General features: G+C 47.9%; 3 protein-coding genes across 3 annotated transcripts; 1 reads left to right on the top strand and 2 right to left on the bottom strand.

Annotated features, from left to right (window-relative positions):
- The first annotated feature begins 273 nt into the window (after positions 1-273).
- LOC128706788 (splicing factor 3B subunit 4) lies at positions 274-1,708 on the top strand. Its single transcript, XM_053801730.1, has 2 exons — positions 274-307; positions 501-1,708. Exons 1-2 carry the CDS (start codon positions 274-276, stop codon positions 1,706-1,708), a joined length of 1,242 nt encoding a protein of 413 aa, XP_053657705.1.
- Positions 1,709-2,324: 616 nt separating this feature from the next.
- LOC128719223 (histone acetyltransferase Tip60) lies at positions 2,325-4,225 on the bottom strand. Its single transcript, XM_053812847.1, has 5 exons — positions 4,184-4,225; positions 3,753-3,882; positions 2,854-3,675; positions 2,611-2,773; positions 2,325-2,541 (listed from the first exon to the last, which is right to left on the bottom strand). Exons 1-5 carry the CDS (start codon positions 4,223-4,225, stop codon positions 2,325-2,327), a joined length of 1,374 nt encoding a protein of 457 aa, XP_053668822.1.
- A 1,859-nt stretch (positions 4,226-6,084) lies between these two features.
- On the bottom strand, positions 6,085-15,762 carry LOC128708054 (uncharacterized). The gene is made up of 9 exons (XM_053803011.1): positions 14,177-15,762; positions 13,920-14,105; positions 13,606-13,860; positions 7,898-8,083; positions 7,559-7,822; positions 7,213-7,482; positions 6,884-7,147; positions 6,601-6,807; positions 6,085-6,346 (listed from the first exon to the last, which is right to left on the bottom strand). The coding sequence occupies exons 1-9, from the start codon at positions 15,760-15,762 to the stop codon at positions 6,085-6,087; spliced, it is 3,480 nt and encodes a 1,159-aa protein (XP_053658986.1).
- Positions 15,763-18,631: the final 2,869 nt, after the last annotated feature.

Genomic DNA, 18,631 nt, shown 5'->3' with positions numbered 1-18,631 from the left:
CTTTCAAAATTTCATAACAAAATGTAGAATGCAATGTTTTGATCCAAATTCTTTTAAAATATCAGCTAAAATCTATTCCAAATTGCTTTATAACTTCAGGGACAGAACACATTCAACAAAATCAGAAACAATCCACTTTTTGTGATTTTTACTTTGCCAACGAGCTTTCGGTACAAATGAGCTGTCAAACTGTCGGTACAAAACGGAACCACCGTTTTGACATTTGGCTGACGTTTGTTTGTGCGTCGTTTGCGAGAAAGAAAAGAACACACCATGGCGGCCGGTCCAATAGCGGAACGAAATCAAGGTAATTTATCGTAGAAAATGTGTTTTCATTTTTAGCTATAATTTCTAAAATGTGATTATCATTAGTATAACACCGCCCTGAAGTATCGGTGTCATAAACTGTGGTTTGAATTTTTAAGTATTTCGCACGTTTCGAATGCTTCGTTTCCTGTGCGTTTACTAGCAATGTTTACCGTACACTTTCCTCGTTCTAGATGCAACGATTTACGTTGGAGGACTGGATGATAAGGTTACCGAGACCTTGCTTTGGGAACTGTTTGTTCAGAGCGGACCCGTCGTTAATGTGCACATGCCGAAAGATCGCGTAACACAGATGCACCAAGGCTACGGTTTCGTCGAGTTTCTCGGCGAGGAAGATGCGGATTATGCGATTAAAATTATGAACATGATCAAACTGTACGGGAAGCCTATCCGCGTGAATAAGGCATCCGCACACCAGAAGAGTCTGGACGTGGGAGCAAACATTTTCATCGGCAACCTGGATCTGGAAGTGGATGAGAAGTTGCTGTACGATACGTTCTCCGCTTTCGGTGTGATCTTGCAGACGCCAAAGATTATGCGTGATCCTGAGACGGGCAATTCGAAAGGTTTCGCCTTCATCAACTTCGCCAGCTTCGAAGCATCGGATGCGGCCATGGACGCGATGAACGGACAGTATCTGTGCAATCGCCCAATATCAGTTTCGTACGCGTTCAAGAAGGATTCCAAGGGTGAACGGCACGGTTCGGCTGCTGAACGACTGCTGGCGGCACAGAATCCACTGTCACATGCGGATCGACCCCATCAACTGTTCGCCGATGCACCCGTGCCGCCGTCAATGCATCCGGGTATGATGGGTGGTCATCCGATGATGCCACCGCCACTATTGGCACCTCCTCCACCACCCTCCAATCCGGCTGCTGTTATACCGCAGCCTCCAATCATGCCGCCACCACAAGCCCCCAGTGGTTACGGTGGGCCGGGAGCGATTCCTCCTCCTCCACTGCCTCCACCACTCGGTGTTCAACCTCAGCCTCCACTGCCAGCTGCACCGATGGGCATTCCGCCGCCACCGCGCATGATTCCTCCACCACCGTGGCAACAACCGGGAGCTCCAGCGCCCCCGGCACCTGTCGGAGCTCCAGCACCACCTCCCGCCCCTTCGGCGCCGTTTCCACCACCGCCGCCATCCTTTCCACCCGGGGGCGGTAACGCAGGGGGACAATTTCCACCACCACCTCCCGCACCCAACACTCCACGTCCTCCACCACCCGGTGCGGTAAGGCCTCCACAACCACCACCACCACAGATGCCGGGATTCCCTCCAAGACCTCCACCAGGAGGTGGATTTCCTCCTCAGCCAAGATTACCTCCCCCGCCACCTTCCGCTACCTACAGTACGGATGGTTATGGAGCGTACTAAACATCTCAACACTATCTACAGATAAACCCGTTTTTTTTCTGCTGACGCCATGCGACACTCGCTATGTATTCGTTTCGTTCGTTTGGTACAAAATGAAATTAAATAAAACAAAAAATGGAATTATCAAATACCATTTTTTCTTCAATATCGGAGTTTTCTTGTACCATATTTTCACGCTTCTCTTTGTCACCCTCCCGAACCCAATCTCTATGGCGCTTCTTCTTCTCTCCGCTTTGTGCACGACCGAGAAAAAGCTGCGTGCGTAACTTCCTCCTCATCCTGCGCTTGCGCTCGACATTTCCTAACCGAAAAAGCTTATTCATCTAGATTTACGCACGCATACACACACACAAACATACATATAATATATATATATATATATATATATATATATATATATATATATATATATATATATATATATATATATATATATATATATATATATATATATATATATATATATATATATATATATATATATATATATATATATATATATGCAAGAAGAGAGATCATCAGAAGAAACAACCCCTTCCGAGCGTACAGAGAACATCTTGACGCCGCTAAACAGTCTGTGGCTCCTTTGATTGATTGGTAAATACTAGCGTGAGCTTTACCATTTCGATCGCTTCGTCCAATCCTTGGGCGTCCAGTGGAGACATTTCGAGTCGATGCGAATCTTTCGTTTCTCCATCGCCTTTTTGTGCTGCTCAATCGTTTCCTTATTGATGCAGATGATGTACTGGCCCTTATAGTAGTTGATTAGATTCAATATCTGCAGCGTCGAAATGACGTCCTCCTTCTTTATACTGGTTAGTTCACATATTTCACTAAAAAAAAGAAACAACTCGTGATTAGAAATGTGGAAGATAACAGTACAGAACAGGCCTCAAACTTACTTTATCGTTATTTGTGGTTTTTCGTTCTCTCCGGTTGGCTTTTGGAGGATTAATATTTCTAGTATCGTTTGCGCCCAATAGCTGCGGTACGACAGTAAACCTAAATCGGACAATGGCTTCTCCGGTGAACCCGTTTTCCCTTCGAATTTGGATAATTCATAACCTGGCAAATGGTAGAATGGGTTGACAATTAGTATTCACAAACAAACAAAGCAAACAAGCCCGACCAACTAGTGAACTTACTAAATTCTATTAGTAACTTTCCGTAACCTTTCCGTTGGTACGGTGGAATAGTTAATATGCACGCCACGTTATAGTCTTCCGTGCTTTCCTTCTCCTTCGAGAAGTACCCCACAATGTGGAACCCGCGCGTATCGTACTCGGTCATTACGTAGAACAGAAAAGGATCTGTGTCGTAGTAAAGCGTTTTATGGTCGAGAAACAGTTTCGCGAGCAAACAGAGGTTTTGAGCGTAGCTTTTGTTTTTCCTCCCATCAATCTCAAAGAAGCTAATCGTGCTCTTGCGATAGATCTCGTTGCCGGGTGGGTGCCGTAGGTTGCACTTTTTCGTATGACGCTCGAGACATTTGCGACTCTTGCGGTACTTGAGACAGAACTCGCAGATGTAGATACACGACATGGTGCACATTTCTTGCGGATACGGTGCAAAGTACCAGGGTTTGATTCGATGTCGGCCCAGCTCGATCAGCTGCACGTTCTTCATGCGCGTCACCACATCATCATGGTGCGCCACCATGCTGCCGGATTGGCGCGGAGTCGGCGTCAACGGAACATCCTCGGAATCTTCGTTTTCGGTGGATGTTGCTTTGCGTTTGCGGCTGATTTTTTTCTGCAATGCCGCCTCCAGCACGGCACCTCCGTTCACCGTAATTTCGGGCGTTTGGACGGGACTGGCAGGTCGGGAGCAGGTGAGAGCGGGCGGTAATCGTTTCGGTGTCGTTACGCCGGTATTCTGTCCCGTCGTCATCCCGTCTTTGCGGGGGAACTGTACCTTGCGCATATCCAGATACTCTTCCGTTACCCATTCGTCTAGTCGTTTGTTAACTGAAACGGGAATCAGAAACAGGTTGAAATAACGTGCCTTGTCCGTGCCAGATTACGGATGCTGCTCCTCTACTCACAATCTACATAATGTACGTAGTAATAGCATTTTCGGTCCGAACCCTCCCTAATGCTGATGATTTCTGCTAGTGGCCAATCGTTCGTCCCGCTCATTTTGACCGGTAACCGGCAGCCCTCCACCAGCGAGGACTGTAAACAAAACGTAAACAAACAGTTGTAATCACTCGTCCCAGCGCACGGGGCAATTTGTGCATCCGCTATTTGGATTATTGCGATGCACGTTCGTGGTCTCCTTCTCGTGGAACAGTTTCTACCAAGGTACGGACCAAAAAATAGCGAAAAGCGGCAATACTCTACTGGCGCTAGGGCTCCTCCACATACGGGATGCCACCAATGTTTACTTCGTGCAAACCGCACACGGAATCGCTCGATTGAGGACTACGGAATTAAGGGGAATCATTTTAATGTCTGCAATACATGGATGCCTTACCGCCGAATCGAAAATTGTTTGAGCTGCGTCTTCGGAATCCATTTTTCCGTGAAATTTATACCGAAAAATAAACCCAAACCAGCCCGCAGTTTACTTTTTTTATTTTTGTTTCTTGTAGTTTGACAGCGCGCGAGCGAGACGGGCGAAGCCCTGTTAGAAAGAGACCATGGTCTGTGACAACCCAGCGAACAAGCTGTCATGTTCGAAAAACTCTCCGAACTAGTTCGAACTCGCGCAACAGCCAAATCTTTAATTTCATATTTTTATGGTACAAACCTGCTCGTTGATCACAAAATACATCTGAAATATTAAATAATGTTACATGTACTACTTCCAGCTTGCTTGAAATTACCATGCCCAGTTTCAATATATTAGACCCGTTTTCGAACATGAAGCGTTGGCAAATGTACTAAAATTTGAATTTTAGAACTGTTTTGGACTTTTTTTTACATCGAAATTGGACCCACATTTCTTCAGCAATAAATAAGTTACTCCAAATAAACACAAGCAAGTTTTGCAAAATATTCTTTTATTGTATTTTTGCTCTCGTTCACTGAGAAATTCAAGTCGATCTTCATGGTGCACAATTGTAATAGGAAAGAAAATCTATCCCATATACCCCCACCCTGGACGCGCAGATTCGTTCGAGCCGCGCAAGAACACATAAACGTGGATAGAACGCAAAATAATAACCATAACTTTACAACCATCTTCTTTTCTGGTCTTGATTGTTGTAGAAACAGCACAAACGAAAAGAAAAAAGCCATATTCTTCGACTACTTCTTAACGACCCGACACAAAATAAAATCAAGTGAGCTAGCAAAACATTACGAATCTACCAGTCAAAGATCAGCAACAAAAAAAATCTAAACCATAATATACAAAAAAGCATTCCGTGTCCACTGATACCGTTTCACGTACACTTAACCTAAATTTCATATCTTCCCTAAAGACTACACGCGCTACCGTACAGCAGGACGTGAAACGGTGTGTCACGAAAACTAAAACCGAGCAAATAAATATAATATACAATCTACACAACTTCCCTCCGTTATTCACGACGCGACGGACGCTACCATATAAAAAACGGAACAAAAAACACCGCCAAGCCACTTAACATCCTTCGCGGTACGGTCCGTTGTTTTAATTTTCCCCCTTTTTTATGACATTTTCCTCGTCTCGTTCGATCCGTTCGAAACTTACTTCTTCTTCCGGTTTATCTTTGGTCGGCGGTTTCGCCATGGCTCACTAGAACTTATTCCAACCACGTGTCTGTGTGACCCGTTGCTGATTTCAAATTGTTCACCCATTTCGCCGCGTGATCACCGCTCATAGCAGCATGATCATCATCATCATCATCGGTGTCACGTATCGAATTCCTTACACTTTTATGCTAAAAATATAGAAACGGTTACCATTTCCCAATCCCCATTCCCCTTCCCCAATGTGCGACCATCCTACCTCAATCGCACGCTCTCACTCTTGCCCCTACCCTTTCGGGGTTGCTTCAAACATTAGCTTTGATTTATATCAACGCTCGGACCGAAGCGGCGAAGCGTTGTCGGAAGAAAAATTATATTAAAAATCCGCACAGTCTCCAACGTTGGGCTGACCGATGCAACGGCACTAGGAACGTGTTGTATACTTCATTCGTACCATACTATTCGCGCGATTGCGTAAACTCTGGTACGCGATAAGACCCCACGGATTTGTTTCTCCTAGCACCCTTCGCCCACTCGTGGCGTCCAAACTACGGACAAGCTGAAACTTCCGTCGCCATGTTTCGGGCTTGTTTTCGTTTCGGCGTACATGTTCGAACGGCCGAACACATGACACATTTCCCGAAAGTCTCTTCCTACGGTTACGTTTGGCAGTATTGTGAGGCTAGGCGTGATAATCCCCTATTTCTGATTCTCTTTCAGCTTGCGTATAAACTCCTGCTGATATTCGCACTTCAGCTTAATGTCCGGTGGACACATCGACAGGCGGAACTCGAGCGTGTCCGTCGCTTGGTCCAGATAGCCTTCCTCCTGTAGCCGCTCGTGATCCATAAACTGTGGCCAGCCCCAGATCTTCTTCAGCTTGAACACGTTGACGCCCTCCATCTTGATGTTTGCCGTTGGATTTAGAGGATGTAGCAATTCCACGCGATACTCGAACCTGCTGCACGAAGCGTTATAAAGCAAAAGACAAGAAAGCGTCAGAAACAAACAGCTCGTAAACGATCGCGTTCGATACAGATTACTGTGCAGTCTTGTCATCTCCAATTTTTGTACACACAGCATGTAGAGTCTCAACGAATTGCGACACCCTCCATTGGGGAAGGAATAAAGTAACTTGCCTCTACTAAATATTGTATCACGAATCTGCTTCTCTTCAATGAAATATTTGCAAAATCTTAAGCAACGTTTACCTACCTGGCCGATACACCTTCGAACAGTATCAGATACATGCTCAGATGATTCCCGCGGGCTTCGTTGTGTCCATTTGCGTAGATCAATAATCTCCAGGAAAATCCCAAATCGTCCACTAACGGATCGGAGTAAACGAAGCTATCCTTCCGCTGCATCTCGGAAAAGTTGCGTAACATGTAAGTCATCGTACTGTATGCTGGTATTAGTTCACTGTAGACAGATAGTAACAGATAATAACGTTCGATGATGCAGAGACAGAAAGAAACACTTCCTTTTAGACACTCACCGTTTTAGTAGCTCACACTCCCGCTTCGCTTCCAGGCGCAGAAGATGTTGGTACTCACACTTTGCCTTATAGTTGGGCGGTCGTAGAGAAAATCGAAAGTACAATGCATTCTGTTCCTCGCTAACGAACCCATTCGCACAGATCCAGTCCAGTCGGGCGAAGCGTGTCCAGCCAAATCGTTCCTGTATGTCGAACGATTGCGTTCCTTCCATTTTTACCGTTTTCGCCGCATCGTTGTGCAACAGTTCCACGCAGTACTCGTAGCTGAACCAAAATGGCGAAACATTTATCAGGTGCTCCAATGCATTAGGATGATCACCGGTACTCACCTTCCTGGAATGCCTTCTAGCAGTCTCAGGTACACGCTTAGCCATTCATCACGACCCTCCTTATCACCGTTGGCGTACACAATCAACCGCCAGCAACACCCAAGATCGTCGTACGCATTGTCGGAACAGATGTCTTCCTGCGCTTCTCGCAATGCCGAGAAGTTGCGTACCACAAAGATGTTGGAAGCATACTCGGGATACACTAGGGCTTGCAGTGATGCATTGTCATCGCGTAGACTATTTATCCTCATCAAGTTCTGGTTCAGCTGGCTGCAAAGAGCATTAAGATATAAGATGGCGAATGGCGTAACGTCCCCAATATCGCACGTAACCGCTGCACACGTACGTATTGAACTGGGTACGGATTCTATCCTCTTTCAGCGTCTGGTACTCTTCCTGATACTGGCAACGCAGTGCGAGATTGGCCGGACGAATCGAGAGACGAATTAGAATGGATCCTTCCTCGTTCAGATAGCCCTCCTCCAGTAGTCTTCGGACGCGGATAAACTTCTGGTAACCGCGTATTTCGCCCACCTTGAAATGATCCTCCGATTGGAACTTCACCTGACGCGTCACATCGTCATGCAGCAGCTCCACCGTGTACTGATATCTGGCATGGTGTAGGTGAGATGGGTGTATAATTAATCCCGCATGCTCTGCAGCTCTTGGTGCGTGCTGCTCTTACCTTCCAGCGATACCATCACACAGCTCTACGTACGTACTCAGATATCGTTGGTTGGTGTTGTTTCCCTTCGGATACACGTTCAGCCGCCACCGGGACCCAACCGTATCGGTGTACTGTTTCGACAGTACGATCGATGTAGTGGGATCGCGAATGTTGCAGATCGTGATCACATTGCTGTCGTATTCGCTGCAAAACGGCGAGTCCCAAGTGTACAAACAAAACCGAAACAGTTAGCAAATTGTGAGCGCTATACAGGTCAAGACAATGTTTTACTTTTATTAACGACAAAATCAACAACCGTCATTAGCGGTGCAGCGGCCAAAATCTCTGTTCGCTTATCTGTGGTGAGATCTTGATGTGTGCAGCGTTTAAAAGCTCTCTTTAAAGTCTGACTAACTATCGTTATTAGCGGCCATTAGCGGCTGCAACCAACAGCCCAAACACGGTTACAAATTGATCGTTTACGATAGCCTTCGCTCGTGCACGCACACAAATTATCACCATCATAATTAGGAACACTAACCACAATTCGACCAATCGCTAACCGTTCTGCCGCAACAGCTGTCACACGGCAGAACGTTGGTATGCATAATTACTCGAATCCACCACGTGTTTATGCCTTCCCACCTCTTCACCAACTATCAACCCCGCGCAAGGTCACCCGAAAGATCTAATAGACCGCCTAAAAACGGCCACTCGATCCGAACTCGATCGCCTAGTCATCGACTCAATCTGTCAGTCCCGGATCATTGTCTAACGGCCGCGCGACGGAACGCACACGCTGAAACAGTACACCACCGCACAAGCGGTCATGGACTGCGTGGCGGAAAATGGGACACCATGTCATGGCGTAGTTTAAGGATTTAATGGAGCATGAAAGACACCATTTTCGGAGGTACCATACACGGCGCTCGTGTGGAAGAAAGCACGACACCACACCGCAACTTCCAATTGCCTCGCACATCGGGCACCATCAAAGCCACCTCCGAATGTAATTATGATGCAAACGATGGAAAATGGCAACGTGCGATCGGTGTCTGATCTGCGATGAGCAACGGCAGGTCGCCCTGGGTCGTCTGCCTGTGTGGTTTTGCCGGTGCGTGGCTATGTGTATTGTTGATCTCCGGTGGCTTCGTCATTGTTTCTTTAGCAGAAAATTGATGGTTTCAGCCGATGGACGATGATTGGCAGCAGTTAATCTTCCACAAGACTACACAATAGTTTAATGTTTTGGGCCCTAATCGTTTTGTGTACACCGCGGCTGTGTTTGGTGTTCGCCTTTATGCATCGCAACTTGTTTCGCCGCTTGGATCACATCCCACCCGGTGGTGGTTTCTCATGCAGTTGCTTGGGGCTATTTGTTCGGTGGTTGATGATGCACCGCAGACCGCGTCCATAATGTGCATTTGTGTAGCTGTGGTTCATCATCTCGCTTCGAAAGGTAGCATCGACCGGGTGTAAGTATATCCAATGCCTACCCAATTTGGAGCATTCAATTAACGCAAGGTTACGAATGCATGCATGTTTAAGGCACCTACTAAGTCCCATTCTTCCAAAGCCCTTCATATCCTCCAAGCCAGCTAAAGAATGTTCACTTGTAAGCGCGAACAGTCGGGTGTCCGAACCAATGCCCAATGATGTCTTGCATTTTTGGGGGATTTTTTCACCTATTAGGCTCCAATCCTGCAGACAAGTGGGTCAAGTACTTTGTCCACCATTGTCCGACATAACCACAAACGATACTGCATGACATGACAGTGCCCCCCCCTAGTGACACCTTAAAGGGCCATTAAAGGGGATGTATTTTTGTTATCATGCTGTCCGAACCTAATTGTGGACCGAAGCCTTACTGTGAGCCTTTTGAACGCCTTAAAAAGAGCATTTCAAATTGATTAGCTTAAAGACTTCATCATGCCGTACGGTATTCAATTACCTTTATCTATTGCGTTAGGAATTTGGAGAGCTATCATACTTCACGCCTGTGTTGCTACTGTTTCATTATTATGCAATAAATATTCTTACCCGAGGAGATTCGTGTCGAACATTTAATTTGTTTGTTATTTACGTTTCGAGGCGATCGTTTCTACAACCACCGAAAGGAAGCAATTTAATATTTACCAGCCAAGACTCCACCGAAACCATAAATCATAATGTCTTGCTCAATTGATTCATGTTTATTGCAAAAGAATCGATTACTCAGCCCAATAAAACATATTGCCATTAAAACCTTCATTGTTTGTTCAACAACCGCCCCATCACCCCTGCTCGTTTGAAATACTAATTAACGAATACGCACATAGCAAAGGACCTTCACTTGCGTGATTGGTTTGGCTTTTGCGGATTCCGGACCCAGTTCGCGACCGGGCACCCCGGGCAACGGTTTGACCATCAACATCCAAACATGGTGTTAAACGGCACTAAAAATGGTGCAAATTATAGCACCAATATCATATGTGCAGAGTTGCTTGCAGTGGGCCGTCGTTTGCGCAAATGGAAGAAGGGACGAACATTCTTCCTTCTTCTGATGCTTTGTTTCTTATTCACTGTGCCTAAACACCGTAAATCAGCTCTCACTTTCATTCATCATCCATCTTGTGGTGATCGTTCGAGGGTTGTCATTCTCGTACGCTGATTGTGGTTTTGGGTACAGCGATCAAAAGACTCAAGGTCCTTTTGGTTGAATTATAATCCCAGACCCAAATCTTCTTTAACCTTAAAAAATCACTCCTCAGCTATTGGGATTTTCCGCTTCGTTCTTCGTTTTGAGTGTTGTTTTAATCCGGATGATACATAAGCGTCCTTTTATCTTTGCTGTAAGAGCTCTACCACTGCAACTGTACAAAAAGGAAACTTTAAATGAAACAACAAGGAAAAAGACACCAGCCCCTAAATTGATTGTCATGGCGTCGTCGGAATAAAAAATGAAACCATGTCAATCGGTTTGATAGTAAACAGCCTCAGGCGCGTTAAGACGTTGTCGTTAACATGCTAATTGTAAACTGATTACGATCGCGATCAGACACATTTGCCGGGGGGGGGGGGGGGGAGGAAAACACCCCATTGAAGTGCACTTCCATTGATTGCAAAAATGCAACAGATCAATTGGAAAATGTGAACTACGCGGTCACACGATCAGCTCGGAATGAAGAGCCACGCAATCGTGAAGATCACTTGAAACTCTCACCGTGCGTCTTAGGGCAGAAAGTGAGCTATTGTGCGTTTAGAAAACATGCCGTTCATCGCACTAGTGTAACTGGATGTAATTTTAGACAGCCATTTTTACCAACCAACTCTGTGCAACAAGCGATCTACATAAATCATTACGCACTTAGTACAAAGTCAAGCACTAGTGCCGCTCCCAACCCGTACTACGGTGTAGCATAACACGCGGGCAGATGAATGCATTAAAAATAAATAAAATAAACATTCATCAGCGAACGAAGGCGGCTTGTCTCAACGGAAAAGCCCACTAAAATATCAACACCGTACGCAGCACGTCGCGCGCCCCGTCGTCGTCATCGGGACAAGAAAACCTCGAACGCACTACAGTGTAAATAAAACATAATTAACACACCATTTAAATGCACCCACCGCTGGCAGCTGCTGGCGTGTTCCTGCTGCAGACCGCAAAGAAGCAGGACGATAAAGACACTCCCAGCCACGGTCCACGCTCCTTCTCATTGTCATGCGGCGGTTCGGAAGCAGGCAGGCTTTGATAGTCGCGCAGACGGTGGATGGGAGAAATTTAATATTACAAAAATCGACCACAAATCCGTACCTTCTCAGTGCGAGAGCGAGAGAGAGAGAGAGAATGTGTTCGAGAGAAAGAAGGGGAGCATATTGAGATCGGTAGGTGGGTGTGTGTGAACTGGGCCATAAATTGCACTTTGCTTTGGTGATGTAAAAAATGATTTACAGCTGCACATCATAATAGAGCCTGGGCATCGCTTCACATTTGGAGTGCCTTAGCATGAAAGGGAAAGCTTGGACAGAGATGAAACACATAATACGCAAAGCGTACACTGGCGAATTTTAATTAATTCCCCCACCCCGCGTGTAGTGTCCTTCAGATGTTTAAACATTTCCCAACATTTGCTTTCCTTAATTATGATTATTTTTATTCCCGCCAGCTTTTTTTTCCTCTCCCGTTTCGAACCTAGATCGGCCAGGCGACTCGCTTAATGCGGAATTCCTTCACACCTCCAAAAAAAAGTCGCTCGTTTTTAATAACTAACGCTGCTACAGGTACAGAATATTAAGGGAAAACTAAACAGTTCGATGAACAAGACGTCACTGGTTGCCCGACTTTCACTCTAATCCGTCGCCCTGCATCCAAACTGACACGTCGCTTTTGTTCAGCATCTCCGAAGCCTGTTTCACATTGTTTGCCTTTGCCTTTTCACATAGCTTGAGCGTTCTTTTTTTTACCCCGCTTCTTGGCAAACGGTCGCTAGAGCAACGCCCCAAGCGAACGGACGTGGCACATTATTGACGGGGAGTGGCGCGACGCGTGCATGCGCCGGCATTAAGGTTCTGGCCCCGGCCGAAAACCTTTGCGCGCCACTGTTCGCGGGTGGCCCAGTATGCGCTAATTGACTTCACGCTAACAACACACGTCAGCATCCGACAACGTGCGAGTCCTCGCAAAATCAAACGAACGTCACAACGTGAGCGACGATATCGCAGTGTTGTGCTGCGCGGTGAAGATGGTCAAGATCCGGCGAAGGGGATTATCCAACCATCAACCATTAGAGCCATGAAGAACCCGAGGAGGGGTCCGTATCTAATGATCGGGACGGTACTTTCATCTTTCGCCATTGTTCTTGGCCGGTTTTGTTTACATCACCGCCACCGACGGACGCATGATAATTAGCGTTACATTAAATTAATATGTCTCATTGGTGACTTCAATTATTCACACTGCAGTCTGGTTGCACCTGTGAACCCCTGCCCGGTGCAGATGTTGAAGATCACGTGAGCCACCACCAAAACAGCGCAAAGTGAGCGAGATGAATCATGAGCAACGCCTCACAATCGGTGAGTGCAAGGTGCGCAGCTCACGTGGTTGGAATACCTCACCGATGATGTCCGAACTCTCCCACCGTGCGCTGTCGGTGGAGCATGTGTGGATGCGCGGAACGGGAAGGGAACGGGGGTTTAAACTATTTTTACACTACACGATTGGACTCCCGCAAACGTTTCGTTTCGCCCGTTCCCAACGCCACGCCAAGTCCGCCAAGTACGGGAGGTTTAACTACGTTAATGCGTTGTGGCAACTCCCCTCTGGGTGACCAATTAAAATTTCTCGTGATTGATCCCGGGTGCACTTTCGCGCATTTGCTACCGTTCCCCCCTCAACACACTCGGCGACCAACGATCTTACTCGGCTCGTACGAAGCAAACGAACCGTTTCGTTTCGAAATTTCTTGGAGATCATTTAATTCCAACCCCAAATCTGGACGTCGGATCGAGGTGTGCGCAATGTGCCGGACGTACCTCGCACTAACAACCTGATCGGGAAGCGGCAAATAGTTGATCCTGTACTACGAATAGTTTACCGGCGTCTGGTTACTGTTGCGGCGGAATGTAACACGGGTACAATCTAATTGGATGATTAGTTTCCGGCATCCGGCGGAAGCCTGGATCATTTCAAAGTGCTGCACACGTTCGGCACAAAGTATGTTTGACACACAGCAGCTACCACTTACTTGATGTTATCCTTCATGAAACGATCGATAAACTCCTGCTGGTATCGGCTCACCATGACGATCGTAGGCGGACGGACGGAGAACTTTATCTGCAGTGAGTCATCTTCCGGACGGAGGAAACCTTCCACCTCGAGCTGCTCGTTCTCGATCAGATCGTGCACCGGTCCTGTCTGGTGCAGCTCGAAATGATCGATCTGTGTCAATCTAAACGCTTTGGCCGGATCCTCGTGCATCAGCTCGATACAGTATTCGTATCTGTCATGGGTAAGATCAAACTCGTTCAATGGTCTCAAGTTCGTCAGTAGCACCCCTACCTTCCAATAACACCGTCCGTCATGATCAGCGTCACCGAGAGATGGTCGCTCTTCCATATGTGCAGACGCCACCCGAATCCAACGACATCGCGCAACACGTCCGACGTTCGGCACTCCTCCATCGGTTCGATGGCGTGATAGTTCTTGATGACGAACACTTCCGACCGGAACTCGGGCACAAACTCACTGCAAAGTAAAAGCAACGGCGCTCGTTAGCACTAGACACTAGACCAGCGGATGTCCTCCGTTTGGCTTACCAATCCAGATCCACCGGGACGTGCTCATGGCGGAAGGCTTTGGATGCCGGTGACTCGACCAACCGACTGCACCGCTGCAGGAAGTCATCGTCCTTGAACAGCAGTTCCGGCTTAGAGCAGACTTTCAGTTCGCTCTCCAGCCGCCGATAGGCGCTGGTAACACGAGCAATCTCCGCGCTCACCGAGTCCTTCTGGCGTTGGAGCAGCGTTAGCTTCGCCTGGATCTGCCGTTCAATGTTTTCGGCTTCCGTGTGCAGCAGCTGGCTGAGTTCCTGAAGCTTGCGCGCCTTGGACGCCCGAACCCAGTCAATGTTCTGCTCGATGGCTTTTAGCACCGTGCCCACATCTGCCAGATACTCCTTGATGCCTCCGAACTCGTGCCGGATCTTCTCCACCTTGCTGTCGTACATGGTGGTGATCTTCTTGAACGTGTGCTCGGCGTGCGTATCGTCGTGCAGAGCACACGTCTCACAGATACACCCATTGCATGACAGGCAGAAAAATATCATAGGTAGGGCGTGTGTGGGACAGAGGTTTTCGCCGTTCTGCCCGTTGTCCTCTTCGACCGGAACCTTTTCCGGCGCATTGGGTGGAGTCGAATCGGCCGTCACGTCACCCGACTCCCGGGAGACTTCCAGCGGAGGCGACGGTTGCTTTTCCACGGTTAGGAATTTTTCGCCATCGGCCGCATGTTTGTGCCGATAACCGTTCCTGCGTGTCGTTTTCGGTTCCTCGAATGTTACCGTGGGTCTTCCGTTGCTGTGGTTGCTCTTTCGATCGGCATTCTTTGACAGCGTTTCGGGATGCACACCGTTGCAGATGATCGGTGGCGATTTTGGTTTATTTCGCCCGTTTTCCAATGGTGCTGAACATGCCCTCTTTTCGACCGCGTCCAATGCCGTACCGGCACCGTTCGCGAGTGACGGATCCGGTTGCGATTTTAACGGTGTGTTATCTTTTCGTTTGCCATGCTGCTGCTTACCATTCGTCACCGGCGGATGCATCTTCTCCGAGCTGGAACCGTTCGTAAGGATGGTCTGGGAGCCGTTCGATGTGTCCGCTCGGTTCCTCGTTGGAGGCGATGCGTGTCCGTCTTTTGGTGACGCATTGGCATCGCTCTCCAACACCTTCACCACGACGCGAATAGTGCCCTTCTCGACGGACGGTGGGGCCGTACCGTTGCTCAGCTTAAGCGACCCATTGCAGACGTCTCTGGCACCGTTGGTAAGGTGCACAGGTTCGCATGCAGTTGCCAGCGTATCATTCACCTCAGCCGCACACTGAACGAGGTTCTCGAGTGGCAGCTTGGAGTGGCAGTTGGGACACTCGATAGCGCCGGGCGTCTGGGCCCGCTTCGTCCCGAACCACTTGGTGATGCACTGTAGACAGTACTGGCGGGCGCAGTTTGGGCAGCGGCTCGGATCTTGCGGTTGGTTCCAACACAGCAGACACTCGTTCAGTGCGGCCGGTGCATCGGACTTGGGGCGCCGGTTTAGAATCACACCGTTCGGCAGTACGATCAAAGGCGATACGCTGTTACTACTGGTGTTGTTGTGGTTCCCCGCACGTCCAACGCAATCTCCCATTATCGAGTTAGATAACTACTGCACAGCTCGAGCACTAGGGTTAATGTTTATCGATTCGCGCACATCAAGCAGTCGCACTGCAGCCGCACACATTCCGAGCACTGCACTCAACTAACCAGACTGCACTGTACCGCCGCTGCTGCTGCTGCTCGGATCCGCCCCACTACCGGGAAAGGACTAAAGAGAAGCAAATTACCACTCACTACCAGACTACACTAAGGAACACCCCACCATCCCTCTGGCTGAGATCGACTCGTTTGCGAAAATCTCATTAACCATTTGCATCATCCTCAATAATCCTCAACCGTTCATCACTTCACGCGCGTTGCACAATTTAGCGCTTCGCGAAACGCTCCATACGCTTTCGTGACCACACATCCGGTGCACAAAACCATCCGGAACGGTCTGTCATTTTAACGGCGTATCCGCACAGCGAAAACCGAAGCAGAAATTCACCAAACCTTAATCATGCTGTAATGCGCGCGCGCTTTTGATCGACGGGGGCAACGATGCAACTTGTCGTAAATTCAAACCGCCCGACGGTAAACACACTGTTGACGCGAATTGTCACGGGCTTTACTTGATGGTTCGCGGATCAAAAAGGGACGCAACGCTGTTCCGAATGCATGTCCAAACATCCTGCTCAGTGCGGGAGATTTACAACAGACGCTCTTGGTCCAACAATCATTCCATTTCTTCAACACAAAACAAAGGTATTTCTGAACCACATCCTTGTTACACAACATGTCTCCTTCATCATCAGCTAAATGAACGTTAAACAGATCCATGTTGAAGATTATCCGATCCTCACCCACATGCACGCACATACACACACACATACACGCCAGCTATTCGGATCCGTTTCAAGCATTCTGGGGGCGCAGATTACCCAAAATGCTGGCAATGATTCGCAAAACATGTCATTCTCACTCATGTGTACATTTGGACAAATTGGAAACGGTTTAGTTTAATAAATTGCACACCCTCTGCGTTCTTCCGCAACGTCCAACGTCCACGGCATCCGCCAGTAGGAGCAACCAGGGAAAAAAATCATGTGGAGGTCAAGTTGTGCGGATGTCGTCTTTTTATGCACCTTAAATTCGGTATTTTAACTCGATTTGTCCACCGCCGGCCCTACTTCGTCCCTTCCGTCCGAAGGACACTGCCAAGTGCGTTTTGCCCGGTACACAGTTTCAACACCGGGCAACTCCACCGCGGTGCCTCGGTGGTAATCAGGGGGGGGACGTCTGTTGGCACATCACAAGACAGCAGCATTAAATACAATCTCGTGCCCCGTACCAGTACGGAGGCACAGCGACCGCCCAAAGGTGGCTAAAAAGGGGTGAAGGATGCGTGTGTTACTATGCCTCTTGTTTCATTCGCGAGTAAAGGTGGCAGAAATTTGAGACGAGACTAATGACTTCTCGACACAAATAGTTGTAGCATGTTATAGTGCAATCTGCACAACCGGTTGCTGGGGAAGGGCAGCTCGCGAGGCAGGACAACTGTCGTCGAAGGCGGAGATAGTGCGGGATGTTCCTGAGGATAGGCAGTTGCAAGGATCATGCGCAATTGCAGTTGATGCGGTTGCAGAGTTTGCATCTTTCCGCCTGATTAATTAAGATGTTTCACTTCCTTTAGACCTGATGGCTGGCACGGTTAGAAGCTTTGTCGCCACACGCACACCACTGCAGTAGTGACAAATGTGTGCATTGTTCTGGTTGGGATCGATTGGGATCTTACAATGTACAGAAGCAGCAGCAATGTATTTGAAAATAAAATTCTTCAAATATTTTCTTAACGATGCATGTAAACAATCTGGGAAATTTTTCAACTATCTACTCATTTCAAGGGTGTTCGTTTTCCCCGTCAACATGCGGCGTGCTATCATCAAGATCGGTTCTTCCTTTATAATGTTCGAACTGCATGGGAATTCTGAATCGTTCTAATTCTCTCCTTCACACATCTCGCTCTCCAGTTGAGCACGAAAAATGGGAGGAAAACTAGCTCTCATTTTCCTCCCAACCCAGCTCGCTCTGCATTCGCTCAATTTTCCACACACACACGCACACACACATACACAATGCACTGCCGCGCACGAACGAACGACTCTCTCACAGCATTCTGCCATCGGTTGACTCCTGCTACACAAAGATGGCGCTGCTGTAGCGAACCCGACACTTCACGCCTCGTGCGTGAAAATCTCGCGAGCGCACAAGCCCAGGTGTCGCGATGTGTGCGTGATCGTGATCGGTCGGGATCACTACCGCGGCCACCACTGTGCCCGATGGAGGTGAAAGAAAAAAAATATTTTTAACCCACTGTCGCCGCTGATTTTCGTCGGTGCGTTACACACCGCACAGCCGAACCTCCGACTGTCGCGGCCCTTCGCGGGTTTCCTTCGCAGCCATGCGGCGGCAGGCAAACTGTGTCACGTTTACCTCGATCCTTAGACATTCACCTCTGAGAGGGAAGGCGAGTTCTGCGAGGCGAGGACGATAACCGTTTAAAAATTGAACTAAACTAACACTTCCGATTGGATGGAATCACTCAATTTCTAAGTGGGAAAACCAAACGAAAAATAGATTTCGAATACCGACTATCTAACGGGCTAATGAATTTCACACATTTTCACGCAATGTCACCATTTTCCACTTTCGGTGACATATTCACGTTTGCCACCCTCTTTCACATGCACGCATACACCGATCAACGCATACACGCACGCACGGTACGCACAGTATGCGACGAGAGGTTTTCCGCATTTCCACGCACCCACCGAGGGATTAGGAGGGGTGAGAAGACAACCGTACCATTCACCACAGACCACCTTTTATAAATTGGGCCACGCACACACACGGCGGCAGCA

The sequence above is a fragment of the Anopheles marshallii genome, chromosome 2 (assembly GCF_943734725.1).
Source record: "Anopheles marshallii chromosome 2, idAnoMarsDA_429_01, whole genome shotgun sequence".
Taxonomy (NCBI): Eukaryota; Metazoa; Arthropoda; class Insecta; order Diptera; family Culicidae; genus Anopheles; species Anopheles marshallii.
The sequence above is the reverse complement of the archived record's forward strand: the minus strand, read 5'-3'. Positions and strand labels throughout refer to the sequence as shown.

Bases quoted from the DNA above. Each gene is read 5' to 3' on its own strand.
- LOC128706788 (XM_053801730.1), top strand. From the start codon at position 274: ATGGCGGCCGGTCCAATAGCGGAACGAAATCAAG. The intron at 308-500 runs GTAATTTATCGT...TCCTCGTTCTAG, and splicing joins AATAGCGGAACGAAATCAAG to ATGCAACGATTTACGTTGGA.
- LOC128719223 (XM_053812847.1), bottom strand. From the start codon at position 4,225: ATGGATTCCGAAGACGCAGCTCAAACAATTTTCGATTCGGCG. The intron at 2,774-2,853 runs GTAAGTTCACTA...ACCATTTGCCAG, and splicing joins AAAGTTACTAATAGAATTTA to GTTATGAATTATCCAAATTC. The intron at 2,542-2,610 runs GTAAGTTTGAGG...TCTTTTTTTTAG, and splicing joins AAACCACAAATAACGATAAA to TGAAATATGTGAACTAACCA.
- LOC128708054 (XM_053803011.1), bottom strand. From the start codon at position 15,762: ATGGGAGATTGCGTTGGACGTGCGGGGAACCACAACAACACCAGTAGT. The intron at 7,823-7,897 runs GTAAGAGCAGCA...ACACCATGCCAG, and splicing joins TGTGATGGTATCGCTGGAAG to ATATCAGTACACGGTGGAGC. The intron at 6,347-6,600 runs GTAGGTAAACGT...CGCTTCGTGCAG, and splicing joins TTCGAAGGTGTATCGGCCAG to CAGGTTCGAGTATCGCGTGG.